The sequence below is a fragment of the Peromyscus maniculatus genome, chromosome 15 (genome assembly GCF_049852395.1).
Source record: "Peromyscus maniculatus bairdii isolate BWxNUB_F1_BW_parent chromosome 15, HU_Pman_BW_mat_3.1, whole genome shotgun sequence".
NCBI lineage: Eukaryota > Metazoa > Chordata > Mammalia > Rodentia > Cricetidae > Peromyscus > Peromyscus maniculatus.
This window is the reverse complement of record NC_134866.1, coordinates 28,745,924-28,755,867: the sequence shown is the minus strand read 5'-3', so window position 1 is coordinate 28,755,867 and position 9,944 is coordinate 28,745,924. Positions and strand designations below refer to the sequence as shown.

The window sequence follows — 9,944 nt, the reverse complement described above, 5'->3', positions numbered from 1 at the left end:
TGTATATTGAAATCTTCATTCCCTAAGTGATAGTCTGTAGATGACTGGCGAGGTGATTACATTATGAGAATGGCATTCTCCTGAGATTAGTGCCTTTAAGAGAGACATCCTAAGGAGCCTGTTTGCCCTGCTTCTGTGTAAGGATACAGGAAAACAACCACATGTGAACCATGACCTTAATGTGTACAAAAGCTTGCCAACATCGCCTCTTGGACTCCATAGTCTCCAGAACAGTGAGAAATATATTTCTATTCCATAAATTACTTAGTCTCTTTCACCTCAGCCTACATGGGCTAAGGCAGTGCAAAGAACTTTCCAGAATCAAATAAAACACATAATGGATTATTATTAAAGAGTCTGAAAAAATGGCTCAGATCTTCCTTTTGTGTGAAAAGCTGTGTTGTGGGTAGTTTACTAAATTGCATGAGTGTGAACACAAATATGTAATCCTGTGTTTAAGAAAATTCTCTCTATGCCCTAAAATATCTATTTTGGATAAATTTCTGTAGGATGCAGAAAAAGAATCTATATTCTGAATCTTTGGGTGTCATATTCTCCAGCTAGCTGTTAAGTCTACATGATCTACAATTTCATTTACTCTGATGTTTCTCTATTCATTTTTTTCTCTGGATGACAGATCTGCTGATGAGAATAAGGTGTTAAATCACACAATTACTAATGTGTCAACTATGCTTATTTTAAATTGTCTGATAGTACTTTTATAAACTAATAGCATTGTTTCATAAAACTAGGTGTGTTGAATATTGGTGTGTACATGTTTATAATCATTATATACCCTTGATAGATTTGTCCCATTATCCACATAAATTATGTGACCTTCCTTATCACTTCTCACTAATACTATTTTAAAGTCTATATTGTTAGATATGAGTGAGTGTAGATTCTCCTGCTTTCTTTTGGATTCTATTGACTGGGATATCTTTTCTATTTTTTTACTTTTAGGCTGTATTTTCTTGACCAATTAGGTACACATCTAGAAAGCAACAATCAAGTTCTTTTGTTGGTTGTGTTTGGGGGTGGGTCTTAGATACACTGAGTCTTTTTGTTTGTTCGTTTGTTGTTTTTTTGTTTTTTCAAGACAGAGTTTCTCTGTGTAGCTTTGGCACCTTTCCCAAAGGTCACTCTGTAGCCCAGGATGGCCTTGAGCTCACAAAGGTCTGCCTGCCTCTGCCTCCCACGTGCTGGGATTAAAGGCATGTGACACCACTGCCCAGCTTAGTCTGGGTCTTTTATTGGATATTTGGTAGCATTAACACCAGAGTTATAACTGGAAGATATGTACTAATACTTTCCATTTGCTGATTTTTTTGTGATATTTGACTCTTTCCTATCTTGCTTGGCTTATCTACTCTTCTAATGAGATTCGGTCTTTCCCATATTCTCATAGTTGTAAAAGACATTGAGAAGCACAAGTAAGATGGGCGGGAAAGGGAGAAGAGCCATGTTGTATTGTTGTTGAAACACTCAACACACAGGAAGAGGAAAGACTATGGAAAGCTTCAGGAAAGCACCCTGTTACGCATAAATCCATGTGTCTAAGGTTCTTGTATCTTCTTGTATCTAGATGTGCAGCTTTTTTCCCAAGATTTGGGGAACTCTTTTCTATTATTTTACTTAAAATGTTTTCTGTTTCTTTAGTTTGTACTTACTCTCCTCTTCTCTTTCTCTTAATTTGGCCTTTTAATGGTGGCTCAGAAGTCTTGCAGTATCTGTTTTTACTTTCTTAATTTTCTTTATTATCATCTGAATATTTATATTTGTCTGTCTTCAAGCTCTGACATTCTACCTTCTCATTGATCCACTTCACCTTCCACTGGTGAAGATTCAACTGAGTTTTTTTTTTTCACTTTTGAAATGTACATTTGTCTGTTTTTACTTTCTAGCTCTTCACTGAATTATTTCATGTGCATGATTGTCCTTATTTTACTCAGCAATTTACTCATATTCTCTTAATTCATTTGGGGGTTAATTTGTATCTTCTTTGGATTTGTTGATGGTTCTTATCATCATTCTTTTCCATTTGGGCTCTAATTTTGCCCACTTTGCTATCATTAAAATCAATTATTGTGGAATGAATTTTTCACTCTTTCAAGGAGTCATGTTGCCTTGTTTTTCATATTTCTTGTATTTCTGCATTGGAATTTGTATATCTAGGTGTGGTTTGTGGAGGCAGAAGCAGCTACAGTTACTCTGATATTCAGTTTCACAGAACAAGATGGAGTGAACTACAAGCTTCCAGCCAATTATTCCTAGTTTCCATCACATCTATCTGCTCTTGGGGCAGGGAAACCATGTACAGATACAGTAACCAATGCCAACAGAACATGACCATATTCCATCTTTGGGTCTCTGACTTTTGGTTAACTCAGCTCCCATAGATAATCATTTGCTTTCATTCATTCCCCTTTGTGGAGCTATGGTAGTTAACATCACCAATTGATGGCACCCAATGAAAAACAGTCTGCCCTGTGACTCCTACTGACTTCCCACTGAAAGGAGCCCCCTATGGTTCTGACTTGGTCTCTCTCCTATAATTAGACTGGCTCTCCAATCAAACACAAGGTGGATCAGCGCCTGGCCCTTCCTGGACGATTCCATAAACTGGACAATGCAGGGACACTTGACTCCTGAAGCTGCAGACTCAAGTGGGAGCCTCTCAAAATGGGTTCCACCACCATCCAGACTAAATGCTGAGAACAAGACAGAATTTTCCCAGTGCTGATAATCTGTACGGTCTCCAGGACCCCTGCCTGGCTAGACTACAAATTTGCTCAGTGATGAAATCAGTGTTAATTGTGTTTTCTGAGCAGCTCGTTTGCTTTCTTTTAGCTCGGTCTCTGCCTTCTGCATCCTGCTTCTCCCAGTTTCACATGGTGATATCTCTGCCCCTCCGTGTGCCTCTCCCTCCCTCCCTCCCTCCCTCCCTTCTCTCTCTCTCTCTCTCTCTCTTTCTCTCTCTCTCTCTCTCTCTCTCTCTCTCTCTCTCTCTCTCTCTCTCTCTCTCACACACACACACACACACCTGGGTTATTTTCCACTTATAGGGCTCTGCCTGCTCACAACTGTAACTATACTTTGTGTTTTCCAAAGCTTCGGCTGTCTCTGTCCTCAGCCTCTGCTCTCTGGAGCGTCTCTGCAGCGGCTAAAGTGTCCCACCCATGGAGGCGGTCTTTCTCCCCATCTTTTCTGCTCTAGAAATTTTCTCTTTTAACCTTCTCTTTGGTCGCTACTGAAACACCACTGCTTTCCTGCTGTCAGCCATCTCAAAGAGTACCTGGTAAATGCTGTCAGCCATCCTGCTCTATGCCCCAGAGATGCAAGCAATCACTGGGGGTTACTAGTGGGAGATTATCTCCCTCCCACTCCCTTCATGATTTTCTGGGCTTGGGTGTATCTTTGATTCTCTGTCTGCTTAAGAAAACACATTTTATGATTATCAGAATAATCATTCCTTTAAATAAAAAAAAAGTCAATCACTCACTTCTCCAAGAGTTATTCAAAATGTATTATTTTGCTTCCCACTCTGAAAGCTCCTCATGTTGGGTGCCTCACCAAAACTTCAAATCATACAACACCTCCCCAACAAAAAAAAAATAAAATTCCAGTCATGAAAACCGTAGCTTATAGTGTTCCCAAAGGTAAAACCGACAGTGCAGAAGAACTGAAGAGCATAAGGCAGACTTTGGGGAAATCAACACCTAATACCCACAGTCCAACAGTGTGACAGAGTCTGAGCCCAAGGGAAAGGCTGTGTGTCCACTGCCCTCACTGATGTATTACCCTGCCGCACTCCATCAGCCACACCACACAGCTGCTCCCTACAGCCCTCAGAACACATGGGCTGGAGGCTGGGATCCCAGCAAGAGATCACAATTTATATTGAACTCATAGCAATTCTGTCCTTACCTTGTACCATTGCTTTCTGTAGGCATTTGGGGTAAAAGGTCATTTCTTGGGTGTTATTGAAAGGTATGTCTAAATCAATTGCCTTTCTTGTTGGGAGCAAGTTAGACAAAAGAAATAGAGCTGAGGGGGAGGTGTGGAAGCTGAGGGAAGAGGTCAAGGAGAGATATACAAGACAGTTCTCACAGATGGCAATTGGTCTGCCTCTGCATCTTGATAAGAGACTCTGGCACAATCTCCCATGATAAGATACCCTCAGGGATTAAAAATGTTTCCTGTTCTTCCAGAGGACCAGAGTTGAGTTCTCAGCACCCACATAAGACAACTTACAATTGCCCATAATTCCAGCTTCAAGGGATCCAGCACCCTCTTCTGACCTCCACGGGAACTTGCACATACTTGGCACTCTCTCAAACATGTATTTTATCAAAAATAAAGATAACCAACATTTTCAAAAGAAAAATGAACATACCCTCCAAAATAGCAGGATGTCTTTACCTTGGGCTTGTAGGGTGATATAACAGACAAGAACTTGAAGAAAACTCAAGGTGGAATCAATAATGTCTACTTCAAACCAATTCTGAGAAAACATCTGGAGAAGAGAAACCATTCTAAACCTGCCAATTAGAGGAGAGGTGACATGAAGTAGAAAGGTTAAGGCAGATAAAGCACTTGGGCTCGTCCCTTCTCTCTTCCAGGCTGGTCCTCTCATACCTTGGTGAGGACACCTTCTCTTTTAATAAAGATGTGCTTGCTGACCACGCTGTGCTTTCTCTGTGTACATATTTCTCCCTGAATGCTCACCAAGAGTACACGAACAGAGGAAACTTGCCACAGCACTTTCTGCAACACCAATTCCATCCACCCACCTCTTTGCCCTCTCTAATTTAATTGTCACCCTCTCTCTCTCCTGTAGGTACTGCTATAAAAACCTCATTGACACCCACTTTTAAATGGCATAAACCTGGAAGAGATAGTCTCATAACCAGCTGGTTGCATCATAAAAATATAGTTCTTCATGGGAATAAAATAAAGACAAATATTGCAATTTCATACATGTACATAAATCAAAAATGCATTTGGGCTGAACTGCCATAGCTCAGTGGTAGGGCTTTTGTATAGCCTGCTCCAAGGCCCTGAGTTTGACCCTCTGTTCAACAAATAGCAACAATAATGTTATTACTATTAAAAATATATATCACATGAAAATGCATTCATCTCAAATAGTGTACATGCCCACAAAAAAAATCTATAAATATATTAAATAGTTGTCTGTGGGGATTAGAGTTAGAGGTAGTAGAACTGATGAATAAGAATTGAAGAAATTAAAAATATTAATTTTAATAATTTATTTATTTAATAAAATAAATCACACTAACTCCACAACTGTCAACTCTTTGCTCCATTTAAGCAACTGAAAGGATCTAAGCATACCCACGGCTTTATGTAGCTATTCAATACCCACTTTTTCACAATGAATGTCTCTCTCCCTACTGTTCATATCTTTTCTCTACCACTCCATTTTTTTGTAATGTTGGGATTGATCCAGGTCCATGAATGTGCCAGACAAGCACTCTACCACCTAGCTACATCCCCACCCTCTTTTATTATTTTTTTAATGAAACAAGACCTCACCAAGTTGCCAAACTAGCCTTGAACTCACTATATAGCCAATTTAACCTCCCAGGCTGGTAGGATTACAGGTATGAACATTACACCCAGCTAAAACAATTTCTCCACTTCTTTATGCTGATCCTCCTCCTTTCTTTCTTATGGACACCCCTAGTTTCTCAACCCTTGGCCGCTTCTTGGTTCTTCCTCCATACTTTGTTACTTTCTCAACATTATGATAGAATACCTGACAGAAAGTCACTTAACATGGAAAAGATTTGTTTAGACTCATGGTCTAAGAGAGTCCAGTCCATCGTGGTGGGGAAAGCATGCAAGGAGGTTGGACCAGCTTTGTCTGTACCAGAGTATGGGATGATGACTGGTTATTAAGTGCCACAAACCAGGAAACAAGAGAGCTTGGGTGGGAAGCAGAATGAACCTTCACCATCTTGGTCGTAAGTCTACAATATAGGCTCCACCAATAAAGGTTCTACAATCTCCCAAAACAGTGCCACCAGCTAGGGACCAAGCAGTCAAAGTCCTGAGCCTGTTAGGGAGGTGTTTCACATTGAAATCATAACCTGCCACCTTTGGTCCCCTTTTGCCATAGCTGTTTCATAGTGCAAAATCAATCTAGTCAAACTTCAAAAGTCCTCACTTCTAACACTGTTCAAAAGCCACCAATTTCTTCTGTGGGGCAATCTCTTAACAATACACACTTTTGATGCAAAAGAAAAAAAGTTAGACTTCTAATATGCAGTGGCATATAGTAACCCATTCCTGTTCCAAAGGGGAAATATTGGGACATAGCAAGAAAAGACTAGACCAAAGCAACCCAGAAATCCAGCAAGGAAAACACCAAATCCTAAAGCTCCATGTCTAGCACCTGGATTACAATTGACTTGGCTAGACCCATGCCATTTGGGGCAAATGTGAGCTCTCTCTGTGCTAGCTTCACTTGAGTGCCTGCATGTTTCCTTGGTGTCCATGTGTTCCTGATACCTTGAACATCCTGGCATCTCCACGGCATCTTGTGTTTCACCTTCACAACTTCATGCAATGGCCTAACATGGCCTCCTTCCTGGCAGGGAAGATGAGAGGCCTCACATTTCCACACCTCATTAGCGTTTCCTCTGAAACTGTCTCACGAGCTTCCATGACCCTGTCACTCATTTTACGTGCACACCACATAAACGGCAGTACACTCTGCAGCCAGATTTAGATGCAGTCTATTCGCCCCTGGAGCTTGACTGCTGTGGTCTCAGGGTCCTTGCTTCCCTATATCAGTAAGAACATTTACCTACCCAGTCATGTTAGAGCAGGATGCCCTAGAGTGAGGTCTTAACTTACAGCTACCACTTCTGCTACCTCAGGCAGATTCTCTTTCATTGCACTAAGCTCTTTAACATCGCTCTATCCACAGCCATTTTGTCTACAACTATAGAGTTATAGTTATATTTCTTTCATCTCCAACCTGCACATCTTCCACATCTTTCTGTTCCCACTTTCTTCTCAAATTTATCACTGCAAATCTGGCTAACATAGTCAGCAATAACTGTACCACAGCCTGAGTACTATGCTCTCCCACAATTTTTTGTCTCTCCCAAAAAATCATTCCAGTAACTTTTAATTCAGCATCGTTCAGATCTCCAGACACGAGTAGAACAAAGCCAGATTATTTGCGAAAGCATAGCATAAACGAACTCTGTCCCAATTTCCAATTTCATCCTTGTTTTCCTCCAAAATTTCATGAGTACAGTCTTGACTGCCCACATTCCTATTCCCATTCTGAACTCCTGCCATAACGGCCCATTGGGTTTCATTGACATTCTCAGGCTGCTCTAGTTCACAACTCCAAACTCTTCCGCATTCCTCCCACAATGCAACTCTAAAGGCCTACAGACCACATGGTCAAGCTGATTACAGCAGTGACCATCCTCCCCCACTTCTCAACGAGTCGCTTCTCTTGTCACTCTGACTGAAAACATGACAAAAGCAAGTTAAGACAGGAAGGACTTCCTTGGACTCATGGTGTGAGAGAGGACAGTCCATCATGATGGGGATATGGATGGCATGGAGGCTGGACCAGCTTGGTCCGTGGCAGTGGAAACAAGGGGCGTAGCTGTTTCTTACATGTCACTGACCAGGAAGAACATAGCTCAGGCTGGAAGGATAGTCTGCCAAATACTCACAAGCTCTGCTCCAGTGGTCCAGTGTCTGCTGACTACCTTGCATGTCCCAGAGGTCCCATAACTTCCCATAGCAGTGCCACCAGGGACTGGGGTCAAGTGTTCAGACGCATGGACACGTGAGGATCATTTTCTATTCAATCCAATTTTGGATATAAACACTCTATATCCAGACTAACCCTGTGAGTGCCCTTCTACAGAGCAGTTCACTCTGGTGAACCTGGGGTGGAATATAGGCTTACAAAATGAGCCCAGGAGAACTTAGTTTGTCTTCTTTTTCAATCGCCCTCTCTCTCCCTTATCCTCCTTCCCTGTCCCTTCACTCTCGATTTCCTTTGCCACCCTTCCTTGCTCTGCCTCTCCCCTTCATTTTTCTCACGATTTAAGGCACCGCTCCTAACAGTGTCAGGATCTGGGGGTTTACCCAAGTGCACTTGGAGTCGGCAGTCAGCAGCTCCCTTTCTAAAGCTGCCTCCCTCTTCTAACATCAAAGTCCAGCCGGTCGGTGAGCGTTTGCAGCCCTTCCTCCCACTGACCTGCTGCTTCCACGGGATTGTGGAGTTTGCTTCCTTTCTGGAAAGAGATGGCACTAGCCTGGAGAAATCTGCAGAAAGCCTTCTCCCTGGAGACCTCTCTCAGAATCCCCCAGATGTGTCCATCCTCAAGCCGTGAGTGGAAACCAGGGGACATGGGCGAGCAGAAGGTCCACAGAGGGGGGGGGGAGGGAGCCTGAACTCTGGAGCCTGTTGCCTAGGATTGAGATTATTAGAGCTGGGTGAGGACTCGGGATTTTAGAGATAAACTTGTAACAGCCAATGGTTCTGAGCCTTTCTGGCGCAGTGTTTCCATTTAAGTCAATATTTTATAATGACCCCCATTTGCCCTGAAACGAATGAATAACAAAATCTGGTAATACACAAACTAGATTTTAAAACTGGCTATCTCCACTTTGATATCTCCCCCGCCTGATCCAAGCCTAATGCTTCAAACAGTATTTTCTTTCATCTTCAGTTCAACCTGCAACTGAGTCCTATTATATTGTTCCATACATGAGAAGACAAATGACAAAAAAAAAATAATTAAGAAATGTGGTCAGGGGTGGAAGAGATTGCTCAGTAGATAGGAGCACTTGATCTTTTTTTTGTAAAAGACCAGGGTTCAGTTCTCAGCATCCACATGGCTGCTCACAACCATCTGTAACTCAGGTTCCAAAAGATTCAATCATTTCTGCTGATCTCTGTACCAGGCATGCACATGGGGCACATGCATATGTGTAGAAAAAAAAACATACACATAAAATTAGCAAACCTAAAAATTATAATAAAATGAAAAAGAAATATGATCAAAGGCAGAAACATATCAAAGCCAACTTCATTTAAAGCCAGACGTGTCCAACTCCAAACTCAGAAGATACACCACACTCTGTCGCCCTTTCCAATCTGTTAACTCCATTTCTCAGACAGAGATAAATTGTACATGAAGTAAGTATGGGGCAAACTACACTGGAATTACTAGCTACAGACAAAGTGAGAGAAAATGCCTTCAAGTTCCCTTTTCTGCAACTGAAACTCTAGGATGGTGGAGCTGGCTTAATGGTGGTAGCAGATGAGGCATGGTGCCTACAAAGCTTTTGCTCTATTGGTTCCCTTTTTTAACTTTTAATCTTTTTGTTTTTATTTGACACAGTACTTGTGCATGCTTATAGGGTATATTGTGGTAATGTGATACATGTAACTAATGTGTCATGATCAAGTCAGGATGATTAGCATTCCCATCTCCTGATGAGTTTTTGTGTTTGGAGCCTCTGGCTTCTGTGGTGGTTTGAATGAGGATGGCCCCCATTGGCTCATATATTTGAATACTTAGTCATCAGGGAGTGGAATTGTTTAGGAAGGACGAGGAGGTGTGACCTTATTGGAGAAGTTGCATCACTGGGAGTGGGCTTTGAAAGGTTTTAAAAGCACATGCTAGGCCCAGTGTCATTCTCTCTGCCTGCTCCTGTAGATCAGAATATAAAGCTCTCAGCTACTACCCCAGCACCATGCCTGTCTGCTTCCTGCCATGATTGATCATGGGCTAACCCTCTGAAACTGAAAGCAAGCCCCCAATTAAATGCTTTTTTTAAAGGATTATCTTGGTAATGGTGTTTCTTTGTAGCAATAGAATAGTAGCTAAGACACCTCCTCTCTTCTAGTTTTTTGTAACACATACAACATGTTA

The 9,944-nt window shown here is 41.8% G+C and overlaps 2 protein-coding genes across 9 annotated transcripts in view; both read left to right on the top strand.

Annotated features, from left to right (window-relative positions):
- The window catches only part of Prlr (prolactin receptor), a 180,204-nt gene extending 176,707 nt beyond the window's left edge, over positions 1-3,497 (top strand). For all 5 annotated transcript variants that reach the window (XM_076551766.1, XM_076551764.1, XM_076551767.1 and 2 more), the window contains exon 10: positions 2,560-3,497. In XM_076551766.1, coding sequence (XP_076407881.1) covers positions 2,560-2,652 — 93 coding nt within the window. In that variant the 3' untranslated portion in view covers positions 2,653-3,497. The remainder of the gene's footprint in view (positions 1-2,559) is intronic.
- Positions 3,498-8,251: 4,754 nt separating this feature from the next.
- Positions 8,252-9,944, top strand: part of Agxt2 (alanine--glyoxylate aminotransferase 2) — a 41,363-nt gene continuing 39,670 nt past the window's right edge. Inside the window, exon 1 of one of the 4 annotated variants that reach the window (XM_042261425.2) lies at positions 8,252-8,392. In XM_042261425.2, coding sequence (XP_042117359.2) covers positions 8,308-8,392 — 85 coding nt within the window. In that variant the 5' untranslated portion in view covers positions 8,252-8,307. Of the gene's footprint in view, positions 8,417-9,944 lie in introns of all 4 variants that reach the window. The other 3 variants (XM_042261426.2, XM_076551768.1, XM_076551769.1) reach the window with 3 other exon arrangements.